Source organism: Copadichromis virginalis, linkage group LG17 (assembly GCF_057382275.1).
Source record: "Copadichromis virginalis isolate Kocher_CV1m ecotype Utaka linkage group LG17, C_Virginalis_male_GT1.1, whole genome shotgun sequence".
NCBI classification, from domain to species: domain Eukaryota; kingdom Metazoa; phylum Chordata; class Actinopteri; order Cichliformes; family Cichlidae; genus Copadichromis; species Copadichromis virginalis.
In genome coordinates, this window is record NC_140634.1 from 30517582 (window position 1) to 30537423 (window position 19842).

General features: G+C 38.7%; 1 protein-coding gene across 3 annotated transcripts in view; it reads left to right on the forward strand.

Annotated features, from left to right (window-relative positions):
* Nucleotides 1-18964, forward strand: part of cacna2d4a (calcium channel, voltage-dependent, alpha 2/delta subunit 4a) — a 100920-nt gene extending 81956 nt beyond the window's left edge. For all 3 annotated transcript variants that reach the window (XM_085437627.1, XM_085437625.1, XM_085437626.1), the window contains 12 exons: nucleotides 2090-2151; nucleotides 10184-10198; nucleotides 10660-10704; nucleotides 10936-10998; nucleotides 12238-12308; nucleotides 13132-13207; nucleotides 13294-13346; nucleotides 14165-14220; nucleotides 14898-15018; nucleotides 15671-15791; nucleotides 16158-16235; nucleotides 17445-18964. In XM_085437627.1, the coding sequence (XP_085293753.1) occupies nucleotides 2090-2151; nucleotides 10184-10198; nucleotides 10660-10704; nucleotides 10936-10998; nucleotides 12238-12308; nucleotides 13132-13207; nucleotides 13294-13346; nucleotides 14165-14220; nucleotides 14898-15018; nucleotides 15671-15791; nucleotides 16158-16235; nucleotides 17445-17537 (854 nt within the window). In that variant the 3' untranslated portion in view covers nucleotides 17538-18964. The remainder of the gene's footprint in view (nucleotides 1-2089; nucleotides 2152-10183; nucleotides 10199-10659; nucleotides 10705-10935; nucleotides 10999-12237; nucleotides 12309-13131; nucleotides 13208-13293; nucleotides 13347-14164; nucleotides 14221-14897; nucleotides 15019-15670; nucleotides 15792-16157; nucleotides 16236-17444) is intronic.
* Nucleotides 18965-19842: the final 878 nt, after the last annotated feature.

Consider the following 19842-nt stretch of genomic DNA (forward strand, 5'->3'; position numbering starts at 1 on the left):
GCTTCCACACACTCAATCACGCGCGCACACACATTTTCTCTTCCATCCATGCAGGGTCATGCATATCCTTGTGTACACAATTGTATGCAAATCAAACACACATCAAGTGTTGAATACTTGCAAGTTGTGCACACACATTGTGAAAAACACAACCATTCCCGCTTACACTCAGAAACTCACACACACGGATCAGTGTTGTGATTTTAATTAGATTTAGCCTATCAGCCTCCAACTCAGAAAGGCAAAAGGCAGATTACTGCTGCCCTCTATTATTGCCTTACAACACTTTATCTGAGATTATTGTGGAGGTAGACACTTCAAGGTCACTAGCGCCAGCAGGGAGAGGCGATATGAGAATGGACAGTTTCTGGCAGTTTTTCTTCAAAGGAGAAAACACAGCAGATCACACTTATGTTAGTCTGTAGATTTTAACACCTATGAATATTTTTTAACTTACCCGATATTTTTTTAAACAGCTCCCCAATCAGCTTAGTATTTTTTTAGTGTCTACCTGACTGATTACAGGCTGATTACAGCCGGGACTCTGCATCACGCTTGATTTTCAAGAGATTGGACAAAACCCAGCACATTTCCAGTCACAAAAACGCACACCTGAGGACAGAACACATCGGAGCATTATCCTCACAACATCCTGATCTCGACGAGAACACATAGGTCCTCGGGCATCTGTAATTCATCCCATAATTTGCATTTAACAAGCAAAATTGAAAGAAATATGTTCAGTTCGCTGACCACATCTGCCCTTCCAGGTTGAGACATCCACGTGGCAGAACAGCAGTGCAGCTCGGACAGAAGCTAATTCATCCATGATGCTCACGCTGACTGATTACACAACTCACGCTAATTTCATGCTAATTAAAGTTCTGATGGTAGCGAGGGGAAACAATGGCTACCTGGAAGAGAGACAAATGCATACAAATGTGTAAAATGCAGTATTTGGTTTGTACAGGGCCACAGCTACCACTGAGGACAGCATTTATTTTTTCTTGTCTTTTATAATATTTCCGGGAATGTGGCCTAGAAACAAATAAAACATTTTCTGGGCCACTTTCCCAGAAATAATGATTAATTGATTTTTTGGCATTATTGTTATATGCTGACATACTTTACAATACGCGTACCTACAGTGGCTCTGTAAGGAGGGGTGTGTGTGCAGGCATGTGTGTGTGTTTATCTGTTTTGTGTATTGTGAGCATTGCAAAGGCTTTCCCTAAGTAGCTGTACTGAGCTCGCCGGGAGAAAAACGCTGAGTCTTTGATGCTAATATGAAGTGCCATATCTTCCCTCGCAGAGTGTGTGTTTGTTGCATGTGTGTCGGTGTATACAGTATGTGCGCACTGGGGACTTATGCAATTACAGTTCCTTTTTGCATTAACTGAAATGCTGACAGACATACAGCCCTGAGCTGACAGAAGCAATCACTTTGCCGCCGTGTGTGTGTGTAAGTGCGTGAGTGATACGCACTAATTCTAGGTTTAATGTTTTCTGGCTGTGAGTGCTGTGTTGTAGAGAGAGGCCGGAGACACACACGTGTGCGCTCACATAAACATTCACGATGTCTAAGAATAGGAGGTTCACATGGCTCAGAAGGCCATTTAATGTAAAAGGATTTTCATAAGTTGAGCTCTGAAGGCAGAGCTGATCTGTACAGAAGGTCCTCTTTTACTCCTCCAGCCTCAGAGCTGAGAGATGGTCGTCTCTCACTGAGACATTAATCGGCTCATTAATTTTCTTTATTCCTAAGTGCTAGAACTAAAGTTTCCCCTCCCTTTTCCACTAACGGAGCTGTTATTGCTGCTGAAGCAATCACTGCTTACTGAAAATATTACCGCAGCACTGCCGTCTTTGAGCATCACTAATACAAGTTATATGTTGCTACTAGCCTCACTTGATATTTTGTTACCGCTACCACTTATAAAACTGTTATCACCCTACTTAATCATAATATTGCTTTTTCAAACCGTCTTCATATCGGAGAGAAGTGATTGCAGCATTATTTATCCAGTCAGTGTTATATTAGACGTTTTATTGCACCTGATTGATGTCTCACTTTCTATCTCTCTCACAGCCATCGGGGTCCAGATGACTCTGGAGGTGATTGAATCCAAATTTTGGGGCATTGCAGCGCAGGTAGGTCTACAGAGTGTCTGTTAGAGCAAGATCTCTCCATAAAACTTTTTATAGTCTTTGTAAAAGTGCTGAAAGATGAAGTTACTGAGATTTACTAAAAAAAAATAGAATGTCAGAATAGAGAACAAGACAGTTTTGGACGCACTCTTAAATAAAACTGACTTGTAGCTACATCGCTGACTGTTATTAACTTTATTCTTTCACAGCTCTATTATTCAGTGAAAAACTGTGCTATGAGTTCTTATATAAGTGTGTAGTGTTTGAAAATTAAGCCCTGTAATTACTGTAGTATTGGTTCTTTTTTTTTTCCTTATTAGATTTATTATTTCTCTTTGTTTTTTTCCCCCAGTAAAAGACTGAAGATGCTTTTAGAAAAAACAGCACATACTTCAGCTTGTAAATAATAACTCCATTCCTCTCCTCCAAACAATATCCCCTACTTTATTTCCTTTGGGTTGAACACTGTGAATATCTTTGCATGCACATTTTTCCATTTCTGGTGCAATCCAAAAGAAGATTTGTATTTTGTCAGATTTCAATTTCAATTTTAGCTGAGCGCTGTCGTGAAAGCTTTGTTTTACAATGAGATGAAAAGAGCGCAGCAATTTCTGAGTATTTTTTACCTATCAGGACTTTGCATCCTAAGCTGCTTTTCCAGTTTGAGAAATGCAGTGAGTGAATATAAACCTGATCAATATTCTGCATGAAACGTGGTTGGTAATGAATACACTGTCTGTTCCAGGAGTTTAACCTGTGATTATAGGTTCATTTTCTGCTCCATTAGTTGGTAATTACAGCATTCAAACTTTGTTTCATCCAAAGCTTAATGTAATGTGTTCTGTATCACTGTTACCAATATTAAAGGAGCGCTAACCCTGCCTAAAACATAGGAGTGGAAGAATAAATGCCATCATTAGAGTTGTTTTCATTGCATATCTTGTGTGCTAAAGAGAGATTTTTAGAATCAGCACTGGATTGAGTGACGCAGGGACATCCAAGTGTGTTATTTCCTGGGCTAAATCTGGTCAGCTATTCATTGCCTTTATAAAGCATCCCTTTATGTCCAAATTTGTTTGAAAAGTGAAAGGTCATCTTTTTCAGGCTGTTACAAAGACTTGAATTCATTCATCCACTTTCTTAACCGCTTATCCAACTTAAGGTCGCTGAGGGGCTGGAGCCCGAATGACACTGGGCAAAGCTCCAGTTGGGTGCCAGTCTGGGAGTCATGGGGCTGACATAGACACCAACACAACCAACATTTAACAGTCACCTGCAAACTACACTATTATCCAATACTGAAAATGCATCTTATTTTGTACCTCACATACCTGTGGTTGTTGCCACCTGGAGCATTTATTTATTTCATTTGCCAGAGGGAGACATTATCAGAACAGCTGATTGATATAGGTCGATTGTTTCAAACTGTCAGCGCTTTGCCAGAACTGTGTCCTATAGATTTTCACTGAGTCCTGTCCACAAACGCTTAGCACCTACGATTGTTAGCAAACAAACAGAGCTCTGCTAACATCAGAGATAACCTTTCTTTGTAGTTTCTGCTTGTTTTCTGCATCTTACAGTTCAGATGTTCCACATAGGTTTATCTGACAGACTTGTTTATAATAAAACAGCCCTTCTCTGGATAGATCCCGAGCCCCACCTGAGCTGATTTTTCTAGAGACTATGTGCCCCCAACTTCCAAAACAAACACTTTCCCCAGCAATTTCTAGAAGAAAAGTTCACTCTTACATCTTATGTTCACTCTGATTCTCCTTCAGCAGTATGCTGCTGCCATGCTGTTTCCAGGGACAACCAAGTGTATAGAACTTAAGCTTGTACTGTGTTATTTTGGTTAGTCAATTGCTTGCTTCCTCGTCACATTATGTTGAGCATTACTGATATGAATGTTATGGCCTAGCAGGGCCTCCTCCTGAAGTTGCCTGTGTGGGTGTGTCCTACCATCTCTCCTGCCTTAGGTGCCACCTTTTTCTTTTGTACAGCCCACCCTGTAGTTCTGCTGCATGGTTAGTATCCTTTTGAGTTCTTCCACACGTTCAGAAAAATATTTTTTTTAGGGAAAACTTTTTTTTTTAATTTGGCCTAACACTTCCTGCAGCAGGTGTTTGATATCTTGGCCCTTGGCCTCGTCGTGTCCCACGGCTGTAAATGACAGCAGTTAAAAAAGCATTAAGGCATCTGGCTAGCCATTAAGTGATGGATAGCTTCCATCGCCGAATACAGCAGGACCCAGGTTTTTGAGTGTGTATGTGTGCACGTGTTTCTGTGTCTGTGGTGTCGTGATGGTGGGATTTTGAAGAAAAGATTGAAGAAAATATTATTCTATATCTGTATATGTGCTTATTAATGGTAATGTGTGTGTGCTGGGCAGACACCATATGCATGGCCATCTGTGTGCAAGTGCGTTGTTATGTCCATATCCATCAGCTATGAACTCATTAGCATTATGTGCAGCAGAGTTGTTATCCACTAGATTTATGATGCATTTACACAAAGTCATTCCTGTTTACTGTGTGAATACTTGATACTGTCATTCCTAAATCTGTATTTTTTCTTTTTTCCTCCTTACTTTTCCACACTTCATTTCTTATCAGCAGTGCCCCTTTTCTTACATCCATTCCTTTCTTATCTCCCATGCTGTCTCCTTTCCTCTAACCTCTCTTTTCCCCCATAAGTAGTTTACATAATCATCTTGTCTTGCTGCCATGTACTAGATCTTTATTTTAGAGAGTTTGTGTCTGTGCGTCTGTGTGTGTGTGTACTTACACTATAGGCTTGTTTTTTCTGTGTATGTTTATGCATGTCCATCCATGCAAACGTGCATGAAATCTTCTCTATAGTCTATTTTAAGTACTCTCCCTGAGGGGTGGAGATACTGTACCTGCTGTAAATCCTAAATGAAAGACTTAGTCTCAGCAGGAAAGATAATCAGTCACATGGCAGCTATAACCTATTTATCTATCTAAAAATACTGCTACCAATGGGTTGTCATATTTATCCTCTGTGTTGGGGCACAGACAGTCAGTGTTAAGAGAAACTATATTGCTTTCCCTCTCATTTGTACACTTCTTCACCATTAGCTTACTCCGAGAGACATACAGTATATGAAGTAAAGGCAACTAATAATTGGATTGCCTTAATTACTGATTAAAATTTGCTTTAGCTTTGTGTTTTTGAGAAATGATTAAGGCAAGAAACTGTGCACAATTATCATGTCAATAGAAGCCACATGAGTGAGGGTCACCCTTTTGTGGCTTACAGTGGGAGCTTGTCTATCTTAAAACCTGATTTATTAGTAAATGAGTTTCATAGTTAGGGAAAAATAAAGCAAGAGCTAAGACCTTTTGAAGTCTGTCAGGATCATAATAGGAAGCTCCTTTTACAAAACTCTACTGTGCTCATAACATCCATGGAATTTAAAAGTCATGTGTGTGTTAGATACAGTGAAAAATGCAAATACAGGAAACAGAAAGTGTAAAAATGAAGGATTAAATATGACTAGTAATATATGTCTCATTGCTTTGCTCCGCTGACAGATTATAATATCTACAATGATTAAATCTGAAAAACAGACTTTCATAAAAATACATGATATTAAAAAATACAATGCAAACCCTATAATATAAGGCTCCATGTGTCTCTCACAGCCGACTGCTGCTATATTTTGTCTGACAGCAATTCATGATTAGTGAGGGGTTCTGAGGCGACAGTAATGGGAATCAAAAGATGATAGATTTTGTGCTATTCACACCTTGGCATCCTATTTATCTCATAGAGAACACTCCTGTGTTTCTCTTCCTCTGTTTTTAACTATGTACTTACATTCTATTTCTGTGTTTGTGATCACACTACTCAATAACCGTGAAATTATATGCAGGGGTGCAAATAAGTGGTCCGCAGGTGCGCATTCGCTGTCAAAATAAAAGACGTGCACCAGATAAGAAGTTGCAACGCGCGTTTGGGTACATAAGATTTTCTTGAGGAGGACAGACATTTGTTTAGAACTCTTAAAGATGTCGAAGAAGCAAGCTCCTTTAAGCAATTACTTATATTCTGGTGCAGAATATGCCGTGAAAATCCTACTCTAGCAGACAAAAACTATGCCTTTTATATGTACGCAAACGCGCGTTGCAACTTCTTATCTGGTGCACGTCTTTTATTTTGACAGCGAATAAGCACCTGTGGACCACTTATGTGGACCCCGATTATAAAAAATGAAATTAATGTAATAAAACAGGACAACATTTTACTGAGAAAAAAAACGAGAATATATTTTAAGTGAATCTGAAAAAACATCATCGTTTAAGATATGGACATTAAAAAAGGACGTTTTTAAAAGGAGATCTGAAAGAGGATACAAAGTTAGCATTCCTCAGATCTTCAGGTTCCACAGCTGAGGGGGCGGGAAGTAAAGTCCCGGTCACTCTTGGTGACGCACCATAAATTAGGAACCATTACTGTAGTCCTGCCAGAATATCTCAAGCAGCAGGTGTGCATAGGAGTTATCACATAAGAGATGTGGACAGGAGCTACAGCATTTAAGGCTTTAAAAACAAGTAGTAAAATCTCAAAAGCAATTCTAAAACTCACTGGTAGCCAGTGAAGGGCAGTTGGGGTAATGTGGTCACTTCTCTTAGTACCTCAAAAGTCTGGTAGCAGCATTTTAAATCAACTGCAGTCTTCTGATGTTTTGAATGCTGAGATCTGAGTAAAGTGAACTGCAGCAGTCTAGTCTGATAGCGATAAAAGCATGGATGACCTTTTCTGCAGCCTGCAGAAGAAAGAAATTATCTTGTCTTGGCTTGCTGTCTCATTCCAGAAATACACCACTTTTCATAATCTTAGTAAAACACACACACACACACACACACACACACACACACACACACACACACACACACACACACACACACACGTTTTGAGCATTATTAGATAAGATACCCAGACTAGACCAGAGACTAATGATGCTGCTTTTGCTGTGGCGACTGTGGGCAGTTCTACTAATTACCTCTGATTTGGAGTCAGCTACAGAAAATTTATGGAAATCCACTTTTTTTTCTTTCTTATTTGGCGTAGGACAGGAAACAGGAAGCACTAGTGATAAACATAGATGCTCTCAGGGAACTCTCAGGTTGAGTGCCCTTTTCCATTTAGAAATGGATGTGTTGATTTATCAAGGCACACATTCAACAAAGTGCTGGAAACATTCCTAAGAGATTTTAGTCGGCATTGATATTATATAACATCACATAATTACTGCAGGTTTGTCACATGAACATCTATAATAAGAGTCTTTTCCCACTACATCCCAAAGCTGCTCTACTGGACTGAGGTTCAGTCACTGTGGAGACCACCTGAGTACAGTGAAACCATTGCCATGTTCAAGAAAACAGTTTGAAATGATTTGACATTTGGGACATCTTAATAGCTGCTTTCAGCCATTAGAACATGGGCACATTGTAGTCATAAAGACAAGGCAAAAGATGATGGTACAAAGGGGTGTATATACCCCTAGTGTACGACCATTCCAACACTACCCAGCTGAACCATTGATACATGTCAGGATGGACCCATTGTTTCATGTTGTTTTCATCAAAATCCGACCCTACCATCTGAATGTCGCAGCAGAAATTGAGATGAAGCAATGTTCTTGTTCTTAGGTAAAAGGAGTGGCACCCAGTGTGGTTTTCTGCTGCTGTGGCCTAGTTGGTTTAGGGTTGAATGTGTTGTGCATTCAGAGATACTCTTCTACATACTTTTTTTTTTTTAATAGCAGCGGTTATTGGAGGTACTATTGCCTTCCTATCGACTTAAAGCATTGTGACCATTCTCCTCTGACCTCTAACATCAGCAAGTCCTTTTCATCCAGAGAGATGCCACTCCCTGAACAGTTTCACTTTTTGTGCCACTCTCTTTAAGCCCTTGTCATAAACCAGCTGTGTGCAGGCAGGAATAGGACCCAAACGCAAACTCACGGAGATGAAAACGTAGACTCAAAAGAACACAGCTTTATTGCTGGATGAAAACCAATACAAAACTAAACTGGGAAAATTCTAATAAAAATACACTTGGGGAAACACGGAGAGGTACACGCAGCTATGAGGGAGCACACGACACAGAACCGAGGGAGACACTAACATAAATACACAGAAGGATAACGAGAAATGAGAACACACGGGGAACACAGCTGACACGAATAACCATAGCAAGACAGGGAAGGCAAGACTGAACGGAATGAACATGGAAACACGAGACCTGCACAATAAGACAGGAAACAGAGGAACATGATGCAGGAGTGGAGGAGAGGCAGACGAGAGGGAGCGAGGGAACACGAGGGAGAGAGAGACATGACTGGCTGGGGAAACATGATGGAATAAAACAAGGAGGGGAAAGAAGGCACAAGAACTCATACAAACACAGACACACAGAGGGCAACGACACAAGGGGAAATTACTAAATAATCAAGGAACTAAACAGGGACCATAAGAAACTCAAAACAGGATAACCAGGCACTCTGGAAATAAACTTAAGACTAGTAAAGAGAACGTATACATCGATCATAATAGAAAATGACAAAAAACACAGGAAAACTGGAAACACTGGGTCAAATGACCCAGGACCATGACAGCCCTAGAGTTGGTTGTGTGGGGAAATCAGAGTACATCAGAATTTTCTGAACTACTCAGACCAGCCTGTTTGGCACCATCCACCATGCCACATGCAAAGTCATTTAAATTGCTTTTCTTCACTATTCTGATGCTCATTTTAAACTTCAGCAGCTCTTTTTCACCATATATAAATGCCTAAATGAATTGAGTTCCTGACATTGATTGACTGACAACTGTGAAGATGAGATATGATACGTGAACTGTAAATAATTAGAAAAATAAAAAGAGAAGATCAACGCATTATTAACAATTATTGATTGTTTGTTTTGTTTTGTTTTAGCAGAGTTGTAGATGCTGAAAAAATAAGAGTCTCAAGAGCATGTTAGAAATTTCACTCACAGATGAATGTAATGTAATAAACATATTTAATGCTTCCCTACAGATTAAGCTTTTCCACCTTGGATGCCTTCTGAAAGCGCATATCTGTCATGCTCACAAATCATGTTAAACTAATGGGCGGTTTTCCACTTAATTTGCCAAGCAAATTAAAGCTGCAAAGAAGATAACTCTTATTGATTTGACTGTCTTTTTCTTCTACTGTCACCACATTTGTATGGTGGTTTTGATCAGTTTTGCTTCATATCTACATTGATTAGCGTGATTCCTGGGACTCATTAGCAAGGTTGTATATTTTCATGATCTGCTTCAGTTAGCAGAAAGAGACAGTTCCTTTTCTCGTAAGTGCTGCTCCTCATCAAGCTGTGCCATTTACCCGTAGTGTGTGGGGGAGAAGCATTGTCACTTCTGTCAGTCCACCAAATTGTAGTTTATTTCAGGAGGCGACGATGGGAAGCAGAGAAAAAGACCGACACTTTGCTGTAATGGGATTGAAAAGGATGATAGATGGTCTCATTCACATTTCGACATGCTCTGTTTAGCCTGACCATGAATCCAAAGACACATTGTCCATAGACGCCGAGCCACATATACTGCAGACAACATAAGATCATCAGGAAAACTGTTGGTGTTCATCATCAGTCCACAGACGAAAGAACAGAAGGAAAGTTTCAGACTTTGCTTATGGTTAAAAACTTTTGTATTATGACAAATAGTCTGATTGCAGTGATACAGATCCCTTTTAATGTTTTCTTATAGCACAAACTGATGGGGTTTTTTTATGAGAAAGCATCTAATTGTACACTATTTTCCAAAATTGCTGAAGTTTTACGAGCCTGCTCGAAAACTCATTAAAAAGGAATTTGAAATGTGTGTTCAAGAAAATAATCTGTAGTCTTTTTTTTGTTAGCAAGCTCACAGCAGCAGAAGTAGTCAATCAGCCCACTTGCTATATAATGTAATGCTTGTCATTTCTTTCCACTCTCTTTGTTGCCATCGTTGTGTCTTCCCAGCCAAATGACACAGATGTAAGTATGAATAATTTCTCGCACACTTTTTTTTCCTACTGAACCAAATTTAACGTCCTCAGCACCTGCTAAGCTCTGTGAAATCAGCTTCGCACCTCAGTTAAAACAGATTACACATTCACATCCACACAGTCGGAGACATGCTAACATTACACATGCACAAACTTGCTAACAAGCCACTCAGATCCCATCACAGGTAGACAGCCCATATCTCACAGAAATTAACAATTTCACACCAACACAGACACATTTTTTTTCACATACACATGCACTTGTCGACACTGTCGCACTCTCAAGCCTAACACCCCCACAGCCAAACACAGACAGAGCATGTGTCACTCACACAAACATGCCCTAATCTAAGCTCAGATGTCGATTTGATTAAAGAAAAAAAATCTCTCTAACGTTGGATTATGGTGAAATAATCACACATTTTCCTGTCGTGATTTCTTTACTGTCAGTGCTCAAATGTGGAGGGGATTTGTCCTCTTCGCTGTGACAGCTTAGTGAGTATATCTTGCTTTTGAATGACACTGCCATAAAGTGTATTATCATTATTATTATTATTATTATAAATATATAAGATTTATTATCTTTTGCTACTATACAAAACTACAAAGGTGAACACTTCATGAATACGTGGTATAAATTATTTAGGTGTCTGTGTTATCTGTGTTCGTGATGTTCGACACAGATGTTTCCTTACATAAGTAATTGGTTCCTCTGTCTCTTACCAGGATATCGAGTGCTATGTGATTGACAATAATGGCTTTGTCCTCATTTCTGAACAGCGCAATGATGTGAGTTCTCACACATGCACTCACAGAATATGGCTGGAGTGCTCCTTAGTCTTTGACTTGATTGTTTGAGGGCCCTTCCACTCTTCAATATTTATTACCTTAAAAGAAAAAAAAAGGTGAAAACGGTTAATGTGTTTTTTAACTGTCTTCTCATCCTGTTAACCACTATTAACCAGCCCAACAGAGAAAAATATTTAATTTTTTTTTTAACCAAATAGCAGTGACATCCTGGGGCAGTGTACCCTCTTTTTTACTTTTACATATTTACATTTTCAAATATCAACCTTTTCCCACAGTGACTATCAATAATAACTGTAATCAGTGAACTGAGTCAGAGGTAGTGCTGTACTGTAATGTAGTACACCAATTCAGAGGTGCAAGGAACATTTCTCCGCAGACAATTATGCACAATTTCAAAACACATAAAAACACAACATTGTGATCTTTGATGCCTTTTTTCATCTAACAAGCATTTAAAACCAATTATTCTATAGAAGAAGTGAATGTAGTCCACCACTGCATCCACAAATGCACTAGGTGCAGGGATTCCCAAGATAGGCAAGTGGCTCCAGCAGATCTCAGGAACAACATCCAAGATCTCTGTCCAAAAGCGTAGGAACAGCTAAGATGCTGCGCAGGACTCTCAAATTCCCAGGCCTCTGTAGTCTAACAACTCTTGGAAATCATGATCAATATATCTTTTGGACTAAGTAAAAGAGGGACGATCTCAGTTGTTATCAGCACACAATTTAAAAGCTAGCCTCTATGTTGATATTAGGACTATTGTTACACAAGACATGGTTAACTTGCACATCTGTGAAAGCACCATTAACACTAAATGATATATCTAGACTTAAGCACTTATTATGGGTATAATGGCCTGTCTGAAGTCCAGATTTTATGTCCATTGAAAACATAGTTATGTTAGAAAAATGCTATGATCAAATTCAGGTTCACTGCATAGCTTTCAATAGGATAATAGTTTAGCAGCTGGTCTTTTTCAGTCAATTAGAGATTGCCAGTCTTTGCATTTTGCATTGTACACAGCAGCCTAAGGTTTTCGTAACTGGGAGTTTATTGTGACTAAATGCTCGACCACGCAGTTCGCACAGAGGTGAAAGTGGACAGGAGATCGCAGAAGTGAACTTATATTTCCTCTATCAGATTATTGGGACTTGAGTTTTTTATGTTCTGCCACACTGATTTTTTTAGACTTCTTTCTTCTCTCTTTCTTGTTAGGCGGGAAGGTTCTTTGGCGAGATTGATGGCTCAGTGATGACCACATTGATCAGGATGGGCATGTTCAAAAGGTAATGCCTGGTTGTCATTCCTCGCCTGATTGACTGGTTGAACGGCCATCCTGAGAGAACCTGCGGTTTTCTGACTTTGTGTGAAGTGCCACTTCATGGGTCCTGTGTCTCCGAACGAATATCTGGCTCGTAATTGCAATTGTGTCAGCCCCATGCTGTTTTGCTATCAGGTTTTAATTGTAGTTGTGTAATTATGTTAATCAGGGTGGCAGTTTGCAAATGTTTTCCTTTTGTTTTTTGGTTCTTAGATACCTAAACACTGCATTAGTATGCAAGCAGTGTAATGGTACAGTCTCTCTCCTATGCTCTCTGCATGCGCCCGTCTGGCTCGGTGTTTGTGATTAAGCTGTCCGTGCCTTTCCTTTTTGCTCCCCTTTGAGTTTGAGGGCTTGGGATGTTTTTTTTCTTCATGCTTAGTTTTTGCCCATCTTTTATGTTTGAAATCTCCTGAGTGATGTGCTATTTTTAAACAGCTAAAAGATTTCGTCATGCTTCATTTGACACAGGATATTACATAACTAGTTTTGAGCATGGATGATCTTTAGTAGCAATGTGAGCATATTTACACTCTGTGATTTTCTGTATTTATGTGTTCTTGTGTTTGACGACTGCGTACAAAAAAAACAACAAAAAAAATTAGTTGTCTGAAAAGTAATTCTAGCATTGGGATCATTGTAAGTTACAATAGCTTTCAGGGATTCTGTAAAGGTTAAGCTCAGCCAAACATGTGTGGTAGTCTGGAGGGGGGTCAGGGAATCAATGTGGGTCGATACTGCCAGAGGAGCAACACTGTGTGCTTGTTTGTGTGCTCATGTTTCCTTAGGGTATCCTTGTTCGACTACCAGGCCATGTGTAAGATGAACTCGCACTCTGTCAGCAGCGCACGTCCACTTCTCAGTGTATGTACAGTGAAGTCTCTCCCTATACAGAAATATTCCCAAAATCAGTTCTCCGTTAAATAGAATTTGTCCATCTATCTCTTCAGCCGTTCTACGGTTTGGCTTCAGCCCTCAAGTGGTTCCTCTCCAACTTCCTACTGTAAGTGTTGCTAGGGGCAACCTGGATTGGCTATGCAGTTTTTGCTACATTGTCCGATATCCTATACTATGTAGTATTTACTCTACAAAGGTACACTATTTTGTGCACTTATGTTACTTATTAACATCACCAGTTTTGCCAAATTTAAAATGTTGCTAGCAAAGTTAAACCATAAATTAAAAAAAAAAAAAAACTTACCTGAAAATCTATTCAAAGATTCTTTATTGTCAAATAACTAAATTCTGTGCAGTAGTTTGCGGACAGTATTTAAAACACAGATGGATGCACAATAAATAAATATATATAATAGAGAAACAATTAAATTCCAAATTAAAAATGATTAACATAAGCTCTCAGCTGCCTGGATCGCTGTCCAAAAATCAGAGATAGTGTTAACCGCATCAACAGATGGAAAAAAATCTGATTGTTTTTATCTAATGTTTTTACACACAACATTATAAAAAAGCAATACACAACTGTAGTTATTAAATCTAATTGAAGTAACATTTTAGCAATTTTCTGTTAAGAAAGTCAGCCTCAGTATTTTTTCTATGTTTACTTGGTAGGGATAAAGTCACTTGATAAATCTAACAGCCTCAATAAAAGAGCAGGCTGTTTATCCAGTTAGGAGGGGAAAAAACAACCACCAAAGCTACTAATGAATAACTTGAGGACCCATTTTATTATTCCCATGACACAAGTTTGGGTCCTGGCCCAGTTTTGGAAGGCTGCATGCAATATGCTTCCAGTCTGCTTTAGTCTATAATGATAGCCACCTAACTGACTTCCACTCTCCTCTTTTCTCTCTCTTTTGTAAGATTTCTCCTGGAGTTCAATATCTGTGGCTTCTGGCACACGGAGCATTTTGCTGACGGTGAGCTCACATTCGGAATAAATGTGGCTAATTAAGGCTAAGCACTCTTTCTTTGTATCTCGTGTGTGTCATCTCTATTTTGTAAATTAACACAACCCTCAGAGCAGTTCTGAATGACTGTAATGCTGGGTTTATAAACCAATTCTTAAAAAAATATCATTCATCATCACTAAACCTGTCAATCAAATGGTCCTTATTATCATCATCCTTTGATACAGCCAAGCATTCTTTTAGGTGTGCTGTATTATTTTATATTATACTTCAGACCAAGAAAAGTATTTACTGTGTCTGTTACATAAGTGGGTTTCAGTGGGAGCAGACACATCTGGTAAGTCCCTCAAAACAAGAGTCAGGCATAAATTTGTACTGAAGTTAATGCAATTCTAAAGAAGTCAAACAAAAACATGGCTCAGAACAAGATAAGACATTTTGACAAGCCATTATGGCTCTCTCTGGTTTTAGTCCTATCATACGCAGCAAGCTAAGGTTTATTTGGCTTACGCAAGAAGCAGCAATAAAAGGCTGATGCGTGAAGAATTGAGACGTTAGACCTTCGATTTCCTGTCACAGACTCTCAGCCTGTCAGTCACCAGCAAAATGTCATGCATACACTTTAACACACAAGCTCTGTTATAATTCTCATCTCGAAACATGACCCCTGTCTATCTCTCTATTAGCCTCAGTTCATAAGAAAAAAGGGGACATCCTGCAGCCGTGTGACACCGAGTACCCCAGCTTTGTTTATGAGCCATCAGTCAAAGAGACCAACAGCATTATTAAGTGCGGACGATGCCAGAAGTAAGCGCACACACACTTATGCACACAGAAATAGCAGTGTAGTCCTCTCTAAGCCCTACACCAGTCATATTAAATTGTTCCTCCAGAATCCATTTTCTACGGCTTTGCTCTGCTTTGCATACTGAGAGCAGTTTGTATTAATACGAGAGTGGCAGAAAGAGGGAAATAAGTAGAAAGGAACTGATTTAGATCATGGTGTGTGGGGTTATGGAAAGACTGAGAAGCGGAGAAGGGAGAGTGACTCGTTGGAAAGCAGTGAAAGTATTAGGAGAGGTGAATGAAAAAAGTACAGGGACTGGGGAGGGGTGAGTGACAGAAACAAAGATGGAAAAGCACTAGGAGGTGGGTCGGGGGGTGGGGGGTAGAGTAAAAAGAGGAAAGCATCACTGGGTTGTCACCATAGGCTGGGTGTGATCACCCTCATGAGGCTAATGGTGGTATAACACAGCACAGCTACACGTGGTCCACACTCTCCATGATAGTTTTTGAGTAATGCTGTTAATATAATGACATTATAATCACGTGTGAATAATGATCATAATTATGTTATTTTATCCATCCTGCACTGCCTGGCTTGTGTCATTATGTTACATAGAAGGTTGTCTTTCTGTGTTTTTGTCTATTTCACACTTTTCCTTTTTGTTTATGTCAGGATGTTTGTAGTGCAGCAGATACCAGAGAGCAACCTGTTGATGCTGGTGGTGCAAGCAGACTGTGACTGCTCCAAACAGTACCCACCCATCACCCTGGAGCCAGAGGAAGTCAGATATATCCTGTGATGTTTATATTCATGGATCACGTGAATCATGTTCACATAAAGTTTGCTTGTTTTAACCTAACTGCAGCATCACCCTGCCTATACACTGAGTCAATCTGGGCACACTTTGTAGACCTACAGTACCTACAGTACAGACTCTTTATTCTAACATGTGTATTAATTAAGCATGCTGGCCTAAATTGTTGTGTTTCTTTAACTGACTCAACCAGCCGCACTGTTAAGTTAGATTCCGGGTGTGAGCCTGCCATGTCATATCTTTAAAATGTTTATACTGCATGTCTTTAGTGGTAATATTTGAATGAGCGTGCAGGAAAACCATACTATGCTTCTGTTGCTGCTCCTTGACCCCGCTGTACATAACTCGTCAGTTAAGTGTGACAGGATGAAGTCTCAAAAGGTTCGCAGACGCCCCGAGTCTTGCCACTCTTATCACGCACAGGTCAGCATTTTACCACACCATGACACATCAAAAAACACGTATATTCATACAACCCTGTTAAAGCGTAAATATTACAATAATAAGTACTATAAAAACTGAGCTCAAAGCTGAGCGGTTTTTCCTTCTTAAGTTGATGCCTGCAAAAAAAACTAGACAAACAAAACAAAGTAGGGACAACCACTGTAAATGTTTTGAACTGAGGAGATCTGCTGCACTTTTGAAAGAGAAATTAATTCCCATTTTTGGTTGATGTAGGGTTTCAGCTGCTCTGCAGCTTGGAGCCTCTTTTGTTATCTTTTTCTGTTACAGTGCACCAAATGCTTCTATTTGGTGACAGATTCTCACTGTGGGCAAACTACAGGTTTTTTTTTTGTAAATGCAGCTACAAAGTGTGTTCTCTGATGAAGGTTTTCAGAAGTGTTCCCACTTCCATGCAGCAATTTTGACTACACAATCTGTGTTTTCGATGCAGAGCCTGAAGAGCATTCAGTGTTGGTTTTCTGCTTTGTCTAGTTTTTCAGAATCTATTTAAAGATATGTTACTGTATATGAAAAAAACACAAGTTCTCTGCAAGTTTACATTATGAAACATTGCTCTTAAGTTAATCACCCAGACTGTTCAATCCTCCCTGTCTTTACTGATGAAAAAGTCTCTAGGATGCTCTTTTTACACCTATTCATGTTACTAATTGACCTCATTAGTTGTGAGATCTTATAAAACTTTTCTAGTATTTTTGTTGTCTGGCTTGATCTTTTTGAAACACGTTACTGGCTTCAAATTCTAAATGAGCATATATTATGTTAAAAAAAAATTGAATAAATAAAACATAATTTGAGCCATCACTCATTTCTTTATATTTTTTTTCCAAGGAGGAAGACTGTTGTAATTTTTTAAGTGGTCATAAGCAAAGGCCTTCCCAGTTTCCTGACTCAAGACTTTTGCACATTACTTTATTTCATTCACTATTCAATATTTTGTCTTTGTACTAGTTTTAATTTACCTTTTCAGAGCATCTTTGTGTTTTTGAAAATTGGGTTGTACATGTGTTTAAACATGCATGCATAAAACCAGCATTCTTCTCTCGTCTTACTCAACTGCTTCTGTGGCCCTAAAATGATTTTCTGTTTGAATACATCACATTTTCGTTAATGCTTGGTAGCAAATTGAAGACTCGCCAGGTGAAATCATTTTCTGCTTTGTCTCTGCAGGAGAACGCCGATGACTGTGGAGGAGCCTCTTTTATATCTCCGTCAACCTCTGTTTCCTTCATGTGTCTCCTTTTTGCTGCTGTTGTTTCCTGATGACGGATAACTTCGCTCTTTTATGCTTCATCATATAAAGGAGAAGATGACAAAAACTGAAATCCTTGAGTGGATTTTTTTTTAAACTACTGAACAGATTCTGCACATTTTGCTCACAAAGGCGACAGACACAATCTCTCTTTAAAGACCTTGGATGTTATGAGCAGTTGCTGTTTAACTTCAGAGAATTACATTTGAACTAAAAGCTGCAAAAAAGAGAACTTGCTGTACTGTTGTTGCCATGGATACTTTTTTCATTTGTTATTTTCTTATGCTCCACATTGTATCTCTGAACGAAAAGGGACTGAAGGGTGACGGCTAGCTGTGATGGGTGTTAATGAATAAGAAGTAACGATTCACACGGTACAACATGAAAAAGTGAAAAGAGAAAAACATGCATTGTTCAATTCCCATATCCCAATGAGCTGTGTATTTATCCACACACATGCATATTATATATGCGTTGGATACATCCAGTAAACACATCTAATGCATTATCTGCAGACTTTTATAAATGCAGAATAGCCAGTGTGAAGAGGGCTGCAGTAGGGGGATACAGGGAGACACTGTTGTGTTGCTAATGAGTCACGATAATAATGGACAAGCAGGCACAATTGGACTCATTGTGTAAAATTAATATGCAATAAAGTAAAATAGAATGGAGTTGTCAGCGTCTATGGGAACTATGTTTTCACTTTTTATTTCCATCCTATAAATGTATGTTTCTGTGACTATTATTTTTACATATCTGTCTGCCTTTTTTTGTCTTTTGTCTCTCTGTACATACCGTAACTAATTATGTATGTCTGGCTAATGGGCTGTAAATGCTGAAATGATAAATGAGCTGAAGATCGTCACACTCTAAAAAGGAAATATCTAACTTTTCACATTAAAACAATGCATACATGCATTTGCAATGTATTTGGCACCAAGGATTTACATTTTTGAAAAAATATACAAATGTTTTTGCGATTAAGAAATATTTATAGTTTTTTTTATATGGTTTATGATATATATGGTATATTTTAAGGCTTTTTTTCTTCATTTAAAATGTAACTTTTATAGCAATGCTCGCTATTATAGCTCAGTCACTAAAAATAAAATGTCACAGTAATAAAAATGTAATCTCAGTGTCAATTAGCACTATGAAACTAACTGCATATGATATTTTTGTATATATTTGCCTGTATGTTTTATATTTTGCACTTTTTGCTGAGCACTTAAATGCATTTTTGGCTCTGAGTGTCTGTGTAGCCTTTTCTACACCCATTTTTAATTGCCTCTCAAAGCACACATATAAGTTAATCTTATTAAGTTTCTGAAAGTTAATTATTTAGCTGTCCTGATTTTGTTTGTACTCTCCACGGGTTGACATTGCCACATCTATGGCCCTGATTTGTACTGTCTAAATAAAATTATAAATTTGGGTTTTGTTGTTTATCTGCTTAAAACAAAAACTTGAGTAATTTATTTTGGCCACATAAAGGTAAATGGATGACAGTTATCAAAATTATGACTTTATTGGTAATTGGATTCAATCCTTCAGTTCTGTCTACTGACAACCTGAGAAATCTTTTTTTGTAATATATATAAAAGAAATTACTCTAACTGGAATTTCAGTGATAGTCAAAGCTTTGTACTCATTCGTACTTTGAAGTTCTTTGGTTTGAACGCATAAAATCCTGTCAATTCATCACAGGTCTAGCACAGATAGACAGAAAACAAAGAAAATCTACACTCACACCCAACTTAAAACCCCCAGTTAAGCATGCACGTCTGAGTACTGTGGGGGGATCCCAGAGCATCCAGAATGGCAAATGTAAAACCAGGAGGCACAAAAGAGGAAGCTCCTTGCTTTCAAGTGACACTGCTAATCACTGCATCTTCATACTAATAAAATATATTTAATTTGATGTGTAAAAGAACCAGTTTCAAATACCACCAGTAGACACATGGCAGTTTTAAGGAAGATTAATTCATCCTCCTGACCACCAATGTAATATTAGCATTATTTTTATTTATTTTTTTCTCTCTAGTGAATTGTCAATTAAAAGTTCTAAAATTGCTGCATTCAAGCCTCTTGCTTCACAGCTCGTTTGATATTATTTAAATACCTAAACAAGTAAACTGCAAACAAATATGGTCATGCAATGTTCCGAGTTTCACTCTGAAATCTATACCAGTCAGGGGTTCTGATACGACAGCCTGGCAGTTTTGGTGATCAGATCCCAACAAACTAAATATGGGGCAAAGACTGTGTTTGTCTAGTGCAAAGTGGAAAACATTAACAATGCTGGGGGAATAC